The sequence below is a fragment of the Tilletiopsis washingtonensis genome, assembly GCF_003144115.1.
Source record: "Tilletiopsis washingtonensis strain MCA 4186 unplaced genomic scaffold FA09scaffold_14, whole genome shotgun sequence".
Lineage (NCBI taxonomy): Eukaryota > Fungi > Basidiomycota > Exobasidiomycetes > Entylomatales > Tilletiopsis > Tilletiopsis washingtonensis.
The window spans coordinates 348852-365091 of NW_020312011.1; the positions used below are offsets into that span (position 1 = coordinate 348852).

Below are 16240 nucleotides of genomic sequence, written 5' to 3' on the forward strand. Positions count from 1 at the left end.
AATGGGCTGATTGGGGGGGGAGGGGGGGAGAAAGAGAGAGAGAGAAGGGGAGAGCAAGCGAGCAGAAGCACCGGAACGATCTCACCGCACGCCTCACACACCAGCTCGACGACATCGCATTCTACTTGGAGCTCTTGGCTCCTCTGCCCTCCTCGCATTCCTCCTCCCACGTCTTGCCGCCCTCATGTCGCAGTGCCTCCACCGCCTCGCCGAACGCCTCGAGCGTGCAGAACTCCGGCTTGCCGTCCAGGTGCTGGCCCTTGCCTGCGCACGCGGGCAGCCGGAGCGTCGAGTCGCCGTAGCGCATACGCACGTCTGGCACAAGTGATGGAGTGAGCAAGGCCCGAAGCAAGAAAGAGAGGGACCTGGAGACTTACAGTGCTGCGTCGTCGAGCGGCCAAGGCCGAGGAAGGAGAGCAGCGAGGGCTGCGCAGAGGCACGCGTGTCGCGCCACAGCTCGATGCCCACGCTGGCGGTGAAGCTGGGCCAGCGCTGCTCGAAGACATCGAGCGTGGAGAGGAGACCCGCTAGACTTGTGTCGTCTGGGGGAGCAGCGACACGTCAGTGCAGCCCGACGCTTGCAAGAGGGCAACGGGCGAACTCACGTGCAGAGTAAAGAGCCAGCTTGAGCTTCTCCTGCTCTCCCTTCTCCGCCTTGCTCTGCATGCGCCCCTGCAAGTCGCCAAGCAGTCTGCCCATGGCCAGGCGGCGATACTGTTTCCGCAGTGCCTCATCCTGCGCCTTGTATCCCGTGAACCACTCATCCACCACGGCCGTCTCGAACGCCTCGACCACATCCGGCCTCTCGAATACCTTCGGCACGGGCAACGCGTGTGCTTGAGCAGCGCGGATCGTGTCGACGATGCCGTTGAGACGCGGGTGGCCATCGACGCGAGGCAACGTGCCGTCGCAGTGCGGCGCCACTGCGGCGTCAAACGTGGCGAGATGAGAGGCGTGCTGGGAGGCGGCAAACGCGGCGAACTGCCCGTCGAGCACGCGCAGACGGGCACAGCCAAACGTGTTGGGCAGCAGGTTCTCGTCGGTGCCGTTGCTGTTGCGAGCATGGCGGCGTGAGAGGTGAAAGCAAACGCCAGGAGAGGAGCAGGGCAGACGCACCGGACGAGAATCGTCGGCGTAAAGGCATCCTCCTTTTCGCGCGTCTGCGGCAGCAGGCCGCGGATCAGGCTCTGGCATGACTCAATGGTGCGCGACATGTTGGTGCTGCGGAAGTAGACTGCCTCTGCATCTTGCGGCGACAGCCTGGAGGGCAAGAGCTGGAGCTGGTCAATGTAGAGTGCCCGCAAGGCGGCGCCGAGCTGAAAGGTTGAGGCTCGGCCGAGGTCGGTCAGCTCGCCGAGGAGACTGCAGAAAGAAGCAAGGTCAGTGCCAGGTCGTAGGCTCTTGGGACAGGGCAACACGCACCATTCGCCCTCCTCGCCCGGCACCGGCGTGTCCCGCTTCGTCGACTCCGTGCCCTTGGCCACGCGCATCGTGCCGCTCCACTGCTCTTCGCCCTTCTTCTGCCATGGGCCAGCCGGCAGTCGATGGGCGCCCTCGGTCGGAGTGAGGTCGGAGACGGCCGTGGCGAATTGCCGACCGGCGTGGCAGAAGTTCCAGCGCGCTGGGATCGCGGGGTTGGAGTTGGTGAGGCGCGTGCGCACGGGCGTGCGCTCGCCGTGCCGGACGAGGTAGTGCACTCTGCGGGCAAAGGCCGTCAGTAGGTGCAGCGAGCCAAGCAGGAAGCGGCAAAGACGTACTGAGCGAGTGCCAGATGCGCAGGCGGCGCCTCGAAGCCCAGCGACGCCGAGGCGCGGCCGCGCGCCGAGTCGAGCGGGCCTTGGGAGGAGGAGGCGAGCGGCGAGGCGCTCGAGGCGCTCGAGGAGGAGGTGGCCATGGCGTGTGTGTGTGTTGAGGGTATGTGGTGGTCGTGAGGGCGGGAGCTATGCCATAGGCGAGAAGGGAGAAGGGTGACTTGTGCGGCGTGAGGGGACGTGACGAAGCGAGAGACGAGAGAGAGAGAGAGATGGGCGAGGCGTGTGTATATGAGGACGAGAGGTGGAACGCCGAGGTGCGCGGGCCGAGCAGGAGGAGCGAGATGCGCCGCTGGAGGGTCGAGGCACGTCGAGGCAAGCCGCGGACGGCAAGAGGAAGGAAAGGAAGGAGCGCGCGCTGCATGCTGCTGACCGCCTTCGTCGCGGCTGCGCGGAGCCGAGCGCGAGCCGCGGCTGTGCTTTCCTGCGCCTGAGCTGCCGCTGCCCGCGCCGCTGCGCCGCCGCTGCGAGCGCTGTGCTGCGTCCTCGCTTCTCGCCGCAGCGTGCCGCGCCGTGCATGAACGCGAGGCTCGAGGCGCGCATCTCGGCGCTGAACGCCGCCGTCTCTCTCTCGCGCTCCGACGGCTCTGAGGCTGCTCCCATGCCGCGCGCCGGAAAAATCAGCGCAGCGCCGCGGCGACCGCGGCTCCCGCCGGAGGTGCGGCGTCCTGAGCTGGCCTCTCAGGGGCCTGGACCCTCGCGCGCTCGCCTTGGCTACGCGCGCCAGCGCGCCAACGCGCACCTTTCTGGCGTTCCCGCGTCGTTCACGGGCAAGCATGATGCCTAGCAAGGACCAACGTGCCCCGGATTAACAGATCGGCGAGCTCGGCGCCGAGCGGCGCCGACGAGGATGTGCTCGGACCGATGGGAGTTACTACTGGTGCGCGGGCGGTGCGGAGCCGAGAAGGCGAGAGAGGGGCGCAGAGGCAGCCGTCGCCGCCACGTTGGCAGCGGAGGGAGGACACGAGGGCCGTACCGCAAGCTTGGTGGCTTTCGGCGCACAATGTCTGTACAATCAGCGCCGAGTCCTCTTGCTCCAGAATGGTGGCTCATGTGGCTCAGAGTCGGGCGACGCCGAGACTCGAGATGGCACACGCCCGAGAGTCCGCCCACGACGCGCGCCTTCAGCGAGCTGCGCCCACGCCCGACTCGCCCATGCTTGCTCATACGCTCACAATCCTCTGCTGCGTGCGTATCTAGACGCCGACTGCTGCGTTTCAACAGTGGACAGCAGGTCGGCACTGCTCAGGGGCTGGAGCAAGCGAGAGGAGGAAGAAGCGAGCTGGCTGCCTAAGAGCGCCTCGGCTGCCGCGCGCGCGCGGTGCGTGGCGGTGCCACGCGTGCTCGAGGCGCTCGGCAGGCGTTTTGCTGCGCTGCAGCGCCGCATGCCGACGCCTCGGCTCGCTGAGAGGTGTGTTGCGAAGCCATGGCTCCGGCTGGCGCAGCGCAGTGTCCGGCGTGCGCGGCGCAGCAAGTAGGCGTGGACGGGTGCGGGGACGGCGGCGCTGGTGCTGGGGCCGCTCCCGCGCCGCTGCTCCCGTGAGACGCGCCACGCGGAGCGCGGAGCGAGGCGCCGCCTGTCGCGGGGCTGTGTGCGTGTGTCTCTCGCAGCGGCGCGTGCATCTCTCGCTCTCGCGCTCCGCATCTCCCTCGCGACTCCCATCTCCACATCCGCCGTGCACCTCCTCCTCTGCCTCCCTTTTTCTTCACACAGCGCGGCATCCTTTGCGCGCCTCCGACTCAGCGCGCTCTCTTGCGCGAGCCGCCGTGCTGCGCTCTCGGCTGCGCCGCCCTTGCGCTGCGAGAGAGCGGCGAGATAGCGCAGCTCGCGCTCCGCTCGTGCCTCGTCGCCGCACCGCAGCAGGCGCCGCATCCGCCGCCTGTGTGTGCCGCGCCTGGAGCAGCTCGCGCTCTGCCTGCCCTATCGCATACGCTGCCGCTCTTAGCTGCCTGGCCCAGCCATGCCCTCGCCTGGCTCCGCCGGCGCGGGGCCAGCAGACAGTGCGCGCGGCAGTCCACGCGGGCGGGAGGCCACCATCACAGCGGCATCTGGAGCCGCAGCAGCAGCAGAGGGCCTGGCGTCGCAGCCACACTCGCCGCGCTCCCTCTCAGCCGCCAGCTCCGCCACCGTCACGCCGCGCATCGCCGCGGGCGCGCGCATGGGCGCGCCGGAGGGGCATGATGAAGCAGCGCAGGGCGGTGCCTCGTCCGCTGCCACGCGGCCGCGCCCACAGGTCGCTACCGATCCCGTCACGCTGGGCCGCGGTCTGCCGCCCCGCGCCGCCGCCGGCTCAGGCTCCGGCTCGCCCACGTCGCTCGACACGCAGCGCGGCGGCGCGGCGGGCGCCCTGGCCTCGACGCCGCGCGTGGCGTCCAAGACGGGCGCCTTCTTCGAGCGCAACAGCGCCGGCGGCAGCTCGTCGTCGCCCATCGTCATGCCTGCGTCGAGCAGCAGCAGCAGTGGGCATGGCCACGCGCGCCAGTCGTCCGGCAGCTCCTCCTACGGCCGTTCGCCGGTGCACGTAGGCCTCGGGCATTCCAGCTCGACGCTCTCCATCGGCTCGATTGACTCTTCCTACGTCGGCGCCGGCTACCCGGAGCCGCGCCGCAGCGTCGAGGTGTCGCGGCAAGGCTCCATAGGTCGGACGTCCGGCTATGCTCGCTGGGCAGGCGGCTTTGGCTCCTCCTTGGCGCCGTGCGCGACGGGAGATCTCTCCTCTGCGTCGTCTACGCGCAGCCGGAGAAACTGGGATGAGTTCGAAGGCCTGCCGATCACGCCCTTGCCGAGTCCCTACACCGGGCGCGAAGGCGGCCTTGGGCCATTCGACGAGTCTTTTGCACAAGAGACAAAGTACCTCCTTCCCTCGCAGCAGCTCGCGGCGCGCGCTCGCGCCAGCAGTGGTGCGTCTACGAACTCGCTCAACCAACCACCCGCTGCCACCAAGGATGGCGAGCCGCAGAGCGCCAGCAAGACGAGTGCCTTCTTCGACAGCAATCCTCGTTCGCCCGTGCCGGCCAGTGCATCGCGCTCGTCGAGCGGCGCCTTCTTCTTCGGCGCCTCCAACCCCACGCCCGCACCTGCGCCAGCGCCAGCTCCGGCACCTGCGCCTGCTGCGGCAGGGCATGCGCGCCAGAGCAGCGGCAGCTGGCTCGCGTCCAGCACGGGCAATGCAGGCACAGGCGGCTGGTGGTCTCGCCGCACTCCTGCAGCGGACGGCAGCGGCAAGACTCCAAGCCCGGCCCCTGCGCCTGCTCCGCCGCCCGCACGCAATGGCCTGCCCAGTAGCAGCACCGGGTCGGTGCGCGAGGCACTCGACGCCGCTTCTTCCCTCGCTTCTACTCCTGCGCCCGCGCCATCCGCAGGCCGCTCGACGCGCAACTTCTTCTTTGGCTCGTCGCCCGCACCCGCGCCTGCACCTTCGGCCTCGGCGTCGGCGTCGCGCGCAAGCAGTCGGACGCGCGAGTTGTCGGTGGAACAGGTGCAAGCGCTCAGCTCTTTGCCCTCGGCTGGCGCAGATGGCGCATCGTTGGCGCTTCCGCTTCCCCGCAGCGACGATGGGGATAGACCGAGACTCGTCGTCCCGACGCCCACGCCGGCGCCGGCGCCGGCGCGACAACGCACTGCGACGGAGAGCACGGCGGGCACGACGAGCAGCAGCACGCCCAGTACCTCCGACAGTTTCCTTCTGCCTTCTTCGCCGCCGACGCGGCGCGGCACAGCCGGTGCAGGCGCGTCTCGACATGCGCAAGGCCCCTCGGAGAACGCCAGTGGCTCTTCCTTCTTACCTGCTGCCGTCTCGACGCGCGAACGCGAGCTGCAGCAGGAAGCCGAGGCGGAGCGGATAGCGAGCTCGGCGCGCAGAGACTCCAACGCCGTCGTCTTTGCGCCCTCTGTGCGCGCCGAGGCGGAGCGCGAGGAAGAGGAGGATCTGGCGCGCGGCGTGGTCGGCGCGTATGCGATTGAACGCACGCTGGGCGTCGGCGCGTTCAGCAAGGTGGTGCTGGCCAGGCGCAGGAGGAATGAAGGCGGACAGGAAGAGGAGGTGGCGCTCAAGATGCTCGAGAGAGAGCCGTGTGCGACGAATGAACGCATGCGAGTCAGCTGGGTGCGCGAAGTCGAGGTGCTCAAGGTGAGTGCTGTTGTTCCGCGAGGCAGGTGGCGGGGAGAGCTGATCGGCGTACGTGCCTCCCACCCAGCACATTTCGCATCCGAACATCGTCCGCTTTCTCGCCTCCTTCTCCACGGCAAAGCACCACAACCTCGTCCTCGAGCGCGTCGGCGGCGGCGAGCTCTTCGACCTGCTGGCACGCCACCACACGCGCCAGCTGGCCGAGCGCGAATGGCTTGTGCGCCGCTTGTTCGCTGAGCTGGCCGGCGCGGTGGGATGGATGCATAACATCAATCTGGTGCATCGAGACATCAAGCTGGAGAGTGAGTGGCTGACGAGGCGCGCGCCAGCCAGGATGTCGCTGACATGGCCCCGGCACAGACATCATCCTCACGCGCGACCTCTTCGCGAACGCCTCTCCACTGCGGCCCTCCATGCTGGGCGCGTCACCGCTGCTGAAGATCTCCGACTTTGGTCTTTCGCGCTTCATCGACCCCTCCTCGCCACAGCTCGAGACGCGCTGCGGCTCCGAGGAGTATGCGGCGCCGGAACTCATCATCGGCAAGCGCTACGACGGGCGCAAGACGGACGTGTGGGCTCTTGGCGTCGTGCTCTATGCACTCCTTACTGGCGCTCTGCCCTTCCTCGACGACGCGGCTGGCGGCGGCGTCGCTGGCGTGCAGGCGCGAGAAGGCGGCGAACGTGATGCACGCGCGAGGAAGGCGCATCTTCTGCGCATTGCAAAGGGCGACTTGCGCTGGCCCGTCAACGCCAACGACGCCTCTCTCGACGACTCCGAGCGTACCGGCGTGCCAGCCAGCCAGCGACTCATCACGCCGCGCGCCCGGCATATCGCCGCTCGTCTGCTGCGTCGCGATGCGGCGAAGCGCTCGGGCGCCTGGGAGGTCTGGGACGACGCCTGGCTCACGCACGGCAGCTTCGAAGCGGAAGCGTCCGCGGGAGGAGAAGCGGTGGACATGCCGCCGGATCCGACCAGCGAGGCGGGCAGAGAGTGGCTCAGACGCAACGCAAAGGTCATGGGCGCCGTGGCGCAGGTGGCGCGCGATGACTAGCCACTGCCCGGCACAATTTCTCCCCCGCCATCGCACGCAAGCTCTCGTGGTCCCGCCTCCGCTGCTCAATTTGCACTCCTCATCCCCCGGACCTCCCTCTTATTTATCGCAGCCCGGCGACGCACGCCTCAGGCCTAATGCCATGCACTTGCCCACTCTCGTTCGTCGTTCGCGCCCAGGAGATCAGGCACAGTTCATTGATAGGTGACGGCGTGGCACAGACGAAAGGTGTGAGGGGCAGCAGGCTTGGGTAGGTATGCGAAGGGCGTTAGGCGGGACCGGACATGAGAGGCGCATCGGACGGCGGCGGCGACTACATGCAGAAGAGCTTGGAGTTCTGAGACAGGAAGGCGTCAGCGAGGGAGCTCGCAGGGCAGAGCAGCGAGCAAGCGCACCTTCTTCTTCTGCACCTCCTCCAGGCGCGCCTCGAGGGCGCGGCGGGCCTTCTCCTTGGCCTCGCGCTCCGCCTGCAGGCGGCTCTCGTAGCTCTGCTTCTCGGCCAGCACGCTGTTGCGCGCCGAGTCGGCCTCCTGCTGCGCCGCGGAGACCTGCGCGCGCAGCTCGTCGGCCTGTGCCGAGTAGCGGTCGCGCTCGCGCGTCACCTCGGAGAGCTGCACGCGCGACTTGCGCAGCTGGGGACAGAGAGAGTCAGTTTCGGCTCGAGCCTGCCACCGCACGCTGGACTCACGTTGCGCTCGCTGTCGTTCAGCGCCGCCTCGAGCGTGGCGACGAGGTCGATGTTGGCCTGCAGGTCCTGCTCGCAGTGGTTGAGCTGCTTGGCGAGGCTCTTGATCTCCTCGGCCTGGTCGCTGAGCAGCTTGGCCGTCTTGATGTCGCTCTGCGCCAGGCCGCTGAGGCTTGGGTTCGAGGCCGTGATCGACGTGACGGACGAAGAGCGCGTCAGGCCCTCGGGCGAGTCGGGCCGCGAGAGGATCGACGACGTCGATGTGCGCGCGCCCGAGGTCTGCCGCTGCGTCGGTGTCGTGCCACCTGCGGCGACGGGCGTCGGCGGCGGCGGCATGTTCGGGGGCGGCGTGAGCGGCGGAGGCTTGTTGGTCGAGACGCTGAGGTTGCGCGAGCCGCTGCCGCGGTGGTCAGACGACGAGGCGACCTGGTCGTCGGAGCCTCGCCGCGGCATGGGCGAGCGCGAGCGGCCGTTGGCCGGCGTGAACTCGCCCGTGGCGCTGGCATAGCCCTCCGACGGCGGCGTGTTGTTGGTGCTGCCGCTGTCGCGCGAGCGATTGTTGCGCGTCTCGGCGATGGTCAGCTTGATCTGCGCCTCGCACAGCAGCGAGTCTTGGCGAGCGCGCTCCTCCAGCAGGCCCTGGATGTCGCTCTTCGTGCGCAGCAGGTCGGAGCGCGCATTAGCCAGGATCGCCTGCTGCTGGTCGAGATTCTTGCGCAGCGCCGCGAGTTCCTGGTGCACGTTGCCCTCGGCATCCGGGCCACGCAGCATCTCGAGCTCCTCGGCGAACCGGTCGCGCTCCTCCTGCGCCTCGGTCAGTGCAGCCTCGAGCGTGACGAGCGCATCACTCGTTTCGGCCAGCTCGGTGCGCAGCACCTCGACCTCGTGCGGGTTCTGCTCGAGCAGGTCGCGGTGGCGATCCTCGAGCTCGGCGTGCGCGTGCTGCAACTCGTCGTGCTGCTGGCGATGCGAGTCCTCGAGCTCCTTGAGCTTGCTGCTGTGCTCCTCGGTCAGGGCGTTCAGACGACGCGAGTGGGCCGTCATAAGCTCCTTGACCTGCTGCTGTGCACTGGCGTGCTCCTCCTGCAGCGCGGCGCGCTCGCGCATGTAGCTGTCCGACGCTGCTGCATGGTCGCTGCGCACCTGCGCAAGCTGTGCTGCGTGCTCGTCCTGCAGGCTGGCAAGGGCTTGCCGAGCCTCGCTTGCCTCCCGCTCAGCGCTTGCCAGCGCTTCGCCGTGCTGGGTCTGCAGGGCATCGAGGGCGGTGGCATGCTCGGCACGCAAACCGTCGAGCGCGGCAATGTGGTCGGCCTGAGCCGAGGCGGCCGCCGCAGACTGCGCTGCGACGAGAACCGTAGCGTGCTCCGACTTGAGCGACTCGATCGCCTGCTCGTGAGCGAGCCGTGCTTGTGAGAGCTGCTCCTCGGAGCTGCGCAGAGCTTCCGAGTGGCTGGCAAGGAGCGCGTTGCGGTCCGAGCGGTCCGAGAGCTTAGCGGCAGACGACGCCTCCAGCTGCTCGCGCAGGCCCGTCAGCGCGAGGCCGTGCACGTTCAGCAAAGACGCAGTCGCGGCGTCATTGTCGGCGTTGAGCTGAGCCACGTTGGCCTCATGCTCCGTGCGGAGAGCCTGGAGCTGTGCCTCGTGAGCAGCAATCTGCTCCTGAGCGGCACTCTCGTGACCCTCGCGGAGCGCGGCAACGATTTGCTCGTGCTCGCTGCGCAGCGATCGAAGGGCCGCGTCGTGTGCTTCGGCCTGGGCACCCAGCGCCTGCTCGTGCTGTGCCTGAAGGCCGAGGACGGCGAGCTCGTGCTCGCTGGCCAGCTTGCTGACGTCAGACTCGCGCTGAGCCACAGCTGCTGCAAGGTTAGCGGCGTGCTGCTCTTGCTGAGCGGCATGCGCTGCCTTGAGCTCGTCGAGGTGCGCCGAGATCGTGCCGTGCTCGCCTTGCAAGCTGCTGAGCTCAGCGTCGTGCGCCAGCTTGGCCGCAGCGAGGTCCTTCGCCAGACGCTCGTCGGCAGCAAGCTTGTGCTCCTCAAGCGCCTCGACGTGCCGTTGCCGCGTCTCCGCGTCAGACTCGTTGAGCGAACGCGCGTGCTCCTCGTGGACAGCCGCGACGGTCGCTGCAAGGGCTGCCGCGTGTGCGGAGGAGCTGGCCTCGGTTGCCGAGCGGTGCTCATCGCGCAGCGCGTCCAGACCGCGAGAATGATCGGACACCAGCTGCTGAGCCCCTTCTGCGGCTTGAGCTTGCACGCGCTGGAGCTCTTCGGCATGACTTCCTTGCAGCTGCTCGAGCGCAACGGCATGCTCGCGCTGCGCATCTTGCAGGGCAGCCTCACGCGCTGCGGCCACCGCAGCTGCCTCGCGTTCTTGTGCGGATGCAAGAGCCAGGGCATGTTCCTCTTGCAGCGACGCAATGGCCTGCTCGTGCTGAGCGATGGTCTGGCGTGCGAGCTCCTGATGCTCGGCGGCCTGACGCGCAACGGCTTCGGTGTGGGCGCGCGCAAGCTCTGCCTGAGCCTGCTCGTGCTCAGTGGCGCGGCCGGAGAGCATGCTGGCGTGGTCGTCTCGTGCTGCTTGCAATTGCTCCTCGAAGGCCTTCTCGCGTGCAGAAAGCTGCTCCTTGGCCTGCTCGAGGTCGGCAGCGAGCCGGCTCGCCTCTGCCTTGAACGCTTCGTCATTCGAAGGCGCCGCGCGGGTCGCCTCGGAGACTGGCTCATCGACCTCGTTGGGGACCTGCGGCTTGTCCTGCTGCAGAGCCATCGCGCCGGCGGCACCGACAGCAGCGCCGAGCCCGGCCGTGCCGAGCGCTACTCCTGCCGCTCTTGGCGTGCCCAGCAGACCGTCGCTCTCGCTCAGGCGCGCGCGCAGGTTCTCGATCTCCTGCGCCATGTTGGCGGCCTGGTCGCGCGAGAGCTGCTGCAGCGCCTCGTAGTCGCGCTTCTGCGTGCCCAGCTCTTGCGTCAGCTCCTCGATGCGCTCGCGATGCGTCGTCTCCTTGCGCGCCATCGAGCTGCGCGGCAGTGGTGAGTAGGTGCAGCAATGCAGACGCCAAGACCTCAACTCACCGCATCAGGTCGTCGAAGCGCGTGATGCCTTCGCTGCCGTCGGTCTGCTCCTCGCGCGTCTCGGCAATAAGCTGCTTGATGCTGGCGATCTCGCGCTCGGTGATGGGCGTGAGCGGTGCGCTGGCAGTCGACTGCTGCGACTCCTGCCGCGAAAGGGCCTGGACATAGAGCGCATCGGAGTCCGAGGCGCCATCCGTCCCTGTCCCGTCCGAGGCAAGCGTCGAGTGCGACTCGGAGGTGTGCATCGTGCGGATCTCCGGCACGGAGTTGTTGCGCGCCTTGCTTGCCGCCTCGAGCGCTGCGATCTCCTCGTCGCGCTCGCGCAGCACTTCTTGCAGGCGCATCGTCTCCTTCTCGAGGCTGGCAATCTGCCGCTCGTAGCCGCTCGATAGTGGCGAGGGAGAGGACAGGTCGCCATTGGCGCCGGCGATCTTGAGGCCGGAGGGCAGGATGGAGCTTGCCAGCGAGAGCGGCCGGCGCCCGCCCGTGAATGCGTCGTGCTGGGAGAGCGAGCGTGTGCGCACATGTCCGGAGGCGGGCGACGACTCTGCGGCCGCACTCACGGGCAACGCATCTGCCCCAGCGGGTGCATGCAGCGGCGAGAGCGCCGAGTTCTCTCGCGGCGTGCGGTCACGCGGGTTGTAGCCTACGAAGCTGCCCGACGAGCGCCGCGAGAGCGAGACGCGGTCCAGCAGCAAGCTCTCGGGCCGCTTGCTGCCGTTCATGCGTGCGGCGCGCGAGCTGCTCGGCGAGAACTGTGTCGACTCGCGGCGCGACATCGCAGACGGCACGTCATCGGCGCCCACGTCGCTGGAGCTCGCAAGCACCTCGAGGTCATCCTCGCCCACGCCGTTCGGCTTGGGAGTGCGCGGCGCACCGTTCGAGAGCTTGAGCTCGGTGACCTGCTGGTTGAGGTAGTGGATTTCCGCCAGCGACTCGCGGTACTTGGCATTGAGCGCCTCGCCCTCGGCACGCGCCTTGGTCTCAGCCTCGCGCAGTGCCTCGACGTCCTGCTGAAGCGCGACAAGCTTGGCCTCGCTGGCGTCTGCGCTTGCCTGTGCGACCGGGTCGACGTCGCGAGAAGCGGCGGGGTGGTCGTCGTCGAGCGCAACAGCAACAGCAGCGCCAGCGCCCGCGCCGAGTGCGAGCGCGCCTGCCGCAGCTGCGGCGGTCTGCAGCTCTCGGATGCGGTCCTCCAGCTCGCCACGCTCCAGCTCGTGCGCCGCCATCGACTCGTTGAGGCGGCCGCGCTCGCGCACGGCCTCGTCGCGCTCGTCGCGCAGCTCATCGAGGCGCTTTTCGAGGTCCAGCAGCTTGAGGTCACGCCCGTCGAGCTCCTCGAACAGCTCCTTCGTCTGCTTCGTCATGTCCGCCGTGTCCTGCCGCTGGCTCAGCTCGACAAAGGCCTCCTCCCGGCGAGTCAGGTCCGCCTCGAGCCGCTCGACCTGCGCCGAGAGCGAAGTCGCGCTCTCATCTGCCTTGGCCAGGCGCGCCTCGAGCTCCTTGACGTACTGCTCCGTCTGGCCCTCGCCCTGGCGCAGGCGCACGAGCTCCTTGCGCAGCTCGGCCAGCACCTGCGAGTCGCTGTCGCCCTGCGTCGTGATGGTCTGCAGCTGCGTCTCGAGCTCGCGCACGTAGCCGTCGTTGGACGACTCGCGGTCGTGCAGCTTGGCCAGGCGCGCCTGCAGCTCGAGCAGCGTGGCTTCGCGTGCCTCGAGCGCCTGCTCGGCAGCAGCAGCGCGTGCCTCTTGCTCAGCCAGGCTGGCCTCCTGCTCGGTGATCAGATCCTCCGAGTGCGCGAGCGCCGCCTTCATCAGGTTGATCTGGCCCTCGAGCGAGTCGACCGTCTTCTCGTACTCGACGATGATCGGCTCAGCGGCGGCGAGGAAGTCGTCGCTCATCTCGTTTGACGTCTGGCCCTTGGTCAGCTGCTGCAGCTTCGTGAGCTCGGCAGTGAGCTGCGAGTGCCTCTGCGAGAGCGTCGTGTACTTCTCGCGCCACTCAAGCTCGTCCTTCTGCTCGATGGCACGCAGCGCCGCGGCGCCGCCCGGCGCGCCCTTGCTCGCCGCCTTGAGCGCCGCGAGCTCCTTGCGCAGCTTGAGCACGACGGCCTGCAGGTGCTCCACGTCGTCCCAGCCCACCTCGACCTCGTTCAGCTCGGCCTTGTTCTTGATGTTGCGTGCGCGATTGGCGTACTGCAGCGTGTTGACCGTCTCGCTGACGTTGTACTCCGTCGGCGACACGCACGCAATCATGAGCGTGTGTGCATTGCCGCCCAGGCTGTCTTGCAGCAGGCGCGTGAGCTTCGAGTCGCGGTAAGGAATGTGCGTCGTGCGCTTGGCCTTGGCCGGGTCGCCGAGCGCCGAGATGACGTTGCCGAGCGCGTGCAGACCGGCGTTGATGGAGATGCCTTCCTTCGCACGGTCGCCCATCGCAGCTGTGCGCTTGAGCTGGAGGAGAGCTGCGTCAGCCCTGCCAGTCGTGCGCCGCTTTGCGAGCTACTCACTCTTTCAGAGCCAGCCAGGTCCACAAAGTGGAACTTGCTCGTGATTGTCACCCACTCGCCGTCCTTGCCAGCCTCGTCCGGCAGCGGACTTGCTACGCGCAGGTGGCCCGCGACCGAGGCCGGACGCAGGCCGCCCGAAGCATACATGCTCGGCGTACTGGCGCGCGAGCCAGGCGTCGGGCTTGCCATGCTCTGGCGGCCCGGCGTCGGGATGCCAGATGCAGGGCGCGGCAGGCCTGAGGACGAGGAGCGCCCGCTGGGCGTCGTGCGGCCCGTCGGCGTGGTGCGCCCGCCATAGACGGTGCTCATCGGCCGCATGGCGCTCGGCGGCGGCGGCGTGCTGCCGCCGACATACTTGCGCTGCGTAAGGGTTAGGGAGAAGATGGCGTGGGAGCGCGAGCTCTGCGCATTCATCTCCGTCTCGTGGGTGCGGCGCACGCTCGAGCCCTGCAGCAGGTGGTTCATCACGTCGGCCACCGTCTTGACGGGCACCTCGCGCAGGCCCGACCAGATGATGTGCCCCGCCTTGTCCTCGCGGATCTGCACGTGCGGCCGGCTGCCGTCGACTGTGTCGGCGAGCAGGTCGATCAGCTCTTCGTTGTAGATCTCGATGAAGCTGGCGCGCGCGCTGAACTGCACGGCGCCGCTGCGCGCCTGCGTCTGCTTGATGTGCGCAAAGATCTGCGCCACGGCGCGCGGGATGATGCCCATCTGCGGGTCCGGCGCCTGGCCGGCCACGAGCGACTCAAAGTCGACGTCGCCCGACGCCGTGCCCATCGTGTACGACTTGCCGCTCGACGTCTGGCCGTACGCGAGGATCGTGGCGTTGTAGCCCTCCAGAAAGCGCGGAATCAGCGTCTGCACAGTGGCATACACCTGCGCCTGGCCGTCCTCGGGCGAGAGGACGCGGTCGAAGCTGAATGCCTGGCGCTTCGAGGGCCCCGAGGCGGCCGTGGCGCCCTCGCCCGGCGGGCCTCCCGGCTCGACGGCGAGCGACGTGGCGGAGAGTGGGTTGAGGATGCTGCGGCGCCACCGCGAGGGAATGGACTGCAGGTCCTGCTCAGTCACTGGGCGAATGCGCACAGCTGCGAAGACTCGTGATGAGCACAAGTGTGGGGTGCCGCGCGTTGCGGCTGAGCGTCTCAAACCTGCGACACGACTCACCGACTTGCACGGACGTCTGCGTGGCGCCCGACGACGAGCTCTCGCCGCCGCCCAGAATGGCGCCGCCGACGGAGAGCCGGCTGCGCGGCGTCGATGACATAACGACGGCGATGTGCAGGCGTGTGCCCGGCGCTGTCTAGCAGAGAGAGCGGTGCGCGGCGCAGACACGAGCTAGACGCGCGAGATGAGGCGCGCGATGGAAGTGCAGTCGTGGCAGGGTCGTGAGGGTCGCGGAGACGAGAGCAGCGCGGTGTGGGACGTGCGATGGCAAAGCGGCGGCAGAGCCCGGCTGCTGCTGCTGCTGCTGCGCGTGCGCTAGGGCGAGAAGGAGAGGCCCGAGCGTAGGCTGCGTGGGTGCGCGGCGCGTGGGGCAGCTTCAAGCGGCACAAGCGCTGCGGAGGGTGTGTGTCGAGCCTGCTCGAGGGCGTAAGCGCAGCGAGATGAGACTCGGCACCGCTGCGCGAGAGGGTGGACCGAGAGCGGCAGCGAGAGATCCGAGGGATGGTGATGGGAGGAGAGATGCGCGGCGCTGAGGGCGCGTCGCGACCTCGAATGGCCGCGGCGGCGCGCGCCTTGCCTTGCCGCCGCCGCCTTGCGGGCACTTCGGCAGCGCACGCACGCCGCGCCTGCGCCTCCCACACATTCCGCGGCCGTGTGTCCTTTGTCCCCTCTCGCTATTCCTCTGAACGCCGCCTCGAACAAACCACCGCGCGCCTCATGCGCACTCTGCGCCCAAGCCTCTCGGAAGGGGCCTGCTGCATCGACTGCTGCGGCATGGAAGCCGGCAGATGCATCCTCTGGGCGAGCCGTTGAGAGGCCCCCTCTCGCGCACGCAAGGGATGGCAGCGGCCGCCGCGCGAGCAACACGCGTGCGGCGCGCCCTCTGTGCTGCGAGACGGCGCTAAGCTGATGGACCCGCCGGGGGCGCGCCGCTGCTCTCCTCACACGCTCGGCCTTTTCGCGCCTCCAGCAAGCAAGTCCGCCGCCGACGACGACGAGCGCAATCGCGAAGATCGGGCTGCCTGCGCTTCTCCGATGGGCTGGGCGGGCTTCGGGGTGCGGAGCCGTCTCGCCGCAGCCCTGGCAATCAACCCCAGTACAGTGCGGCGGCAGAGGAGGCTGGAGAGCTCCTCGACGCAGCCCCTGTGGCACGGGCAGCGCTGCGATCACGTGACGTGCCCTCGGCTGTGCCCCTCCGGACGAGGTCGCCGTCTTTCTGCGTTCTGACGATGCCAACTGCAGCTCGAGTAGCTGCTGGGGCCTTCACTGGAGAGGGTTCTCGTTCCCTAGCGAAACTCCCTCGACTCCAGCCGCCGTGAAGCACACCAATGCGGATGTCAGGCAAGTTGCGGACCCGGCTGCAGGCGCGCCACAGCGCGTGTCGCGCGCGCAGTCGCTCTTGGCCTCTTCTCTCTTCTCAGGCGTGCATCACCACACTTGAGGCCACCCCAGTCCGAACAGCCGTCAGTGTGACATTTTGGCGTCAAACGCTCGTGCACACGCTTTGGCTGCTTGGCTGCAGGCCTCTCCCAAGGCTGCGCGTGAGCCGGCCAAGCGCGCGACTGCGCGGCACGGCCAAGGGCGCGCCGCGGCAGCTGTCTCCACCCTCTCTCTGCAAGCTCGAGCTCGCGGCCGCGTTCTCGCCTCGCAGAATGGAGCTGCGGGCTTCGTCGATCATGCCGCTCATCAGGCGATCTTTGCGTGCCTTGCACCGACCTGCGACGTTCGGCGCTGCCCGCTCCGACGCCGAGCGCTTCCGGGACGAGCCGGCGGCTTGCCTTTGAAGGCGGCGATGTGGAGGTCGGGTGCGGCTAGAAGCGCGCATGG

General features: G+C 68.5%; 3 protein-coding genes across 3 annotated transcripts; 1 reads left to right on the plus strand and 2 right to left on the minus strand.

The window, feature by feature from the left end:
* Positions 1 to 12: 12 nt before the first annotated feature.
* Positions 13 to 2029, minus strand: FA09DRAFT_330775 (phosphoglycerate mutase-like protein). Its single transcript, XM_025742742.1, has 6 exons — positions 1758 to 2029; positions 1423 to 1698; positions 1117 to 1362; positions 606 to 1051; positions 378 to 542; positions 13 to 315 (listed from the first exon to the last, which is right to left on the minus strand). Exons 1-6 carry the CDS (start codon positions 1892 to 1894, stop codon positions 122 to 124), a joined length of 1464 nt encoding a protein of 487 aa, XP_025597414.1. The 5' UTR covers positions 1895 to 2029; the 3' UTR covers positions 13 to 121.
* A 1425-nt stretch (positions 2030 to 3454) lies between these two features.
* Positions 3455 to 7151, plus strand: FA09DRAFT_330778 (kinase-like protein). The gene is made up of 3 exons (XM_025742743.1): positions 3455 to 5941; positions 6009 to 6243; positions 6302 to 7151. The coding sequence occupies exons 1-3, from the start codon at positions 3773 to 3775 to the stop codon at positions 6991 to 6993; spliced, it is 3096 nt and encodes a 1031-aa protein (XP_025597415.1). The 5' UTR covers positions 3455 to 3772; the 3' UTR covers positions 6994 to 7151.
* A 27-nt stretch (positions 7152 to 7178) lies between these two features.
* Positions 7179 to 14917, minus strand: FA09DRAFT_320108 (kinesin-domain-containing protein). Its single transcript, XM_025740967.1, has 6 exons — positions 14414 to 14917; positions 13250 to 14334; positions 10744 to 13193; positions 7682 to 10688; positions 7389 to 7625; positions 7179 to 7330 (listed from the first exon to the last, which is right to left on the minus strand). Exons 1-6 carry the CDS (start codon positions 14511 to 14513, stop codon positions 7307 to 7309), a joined length of 6903 nt encoding a protein of 2300 aa, XP_025597416.1. The 5' UTR covers positions 14514 to 14917; the 3' UTR covers positions 7179 to 7306.
* Positions 14918 to 16240: the final 1323 nt, after the last annotated feature.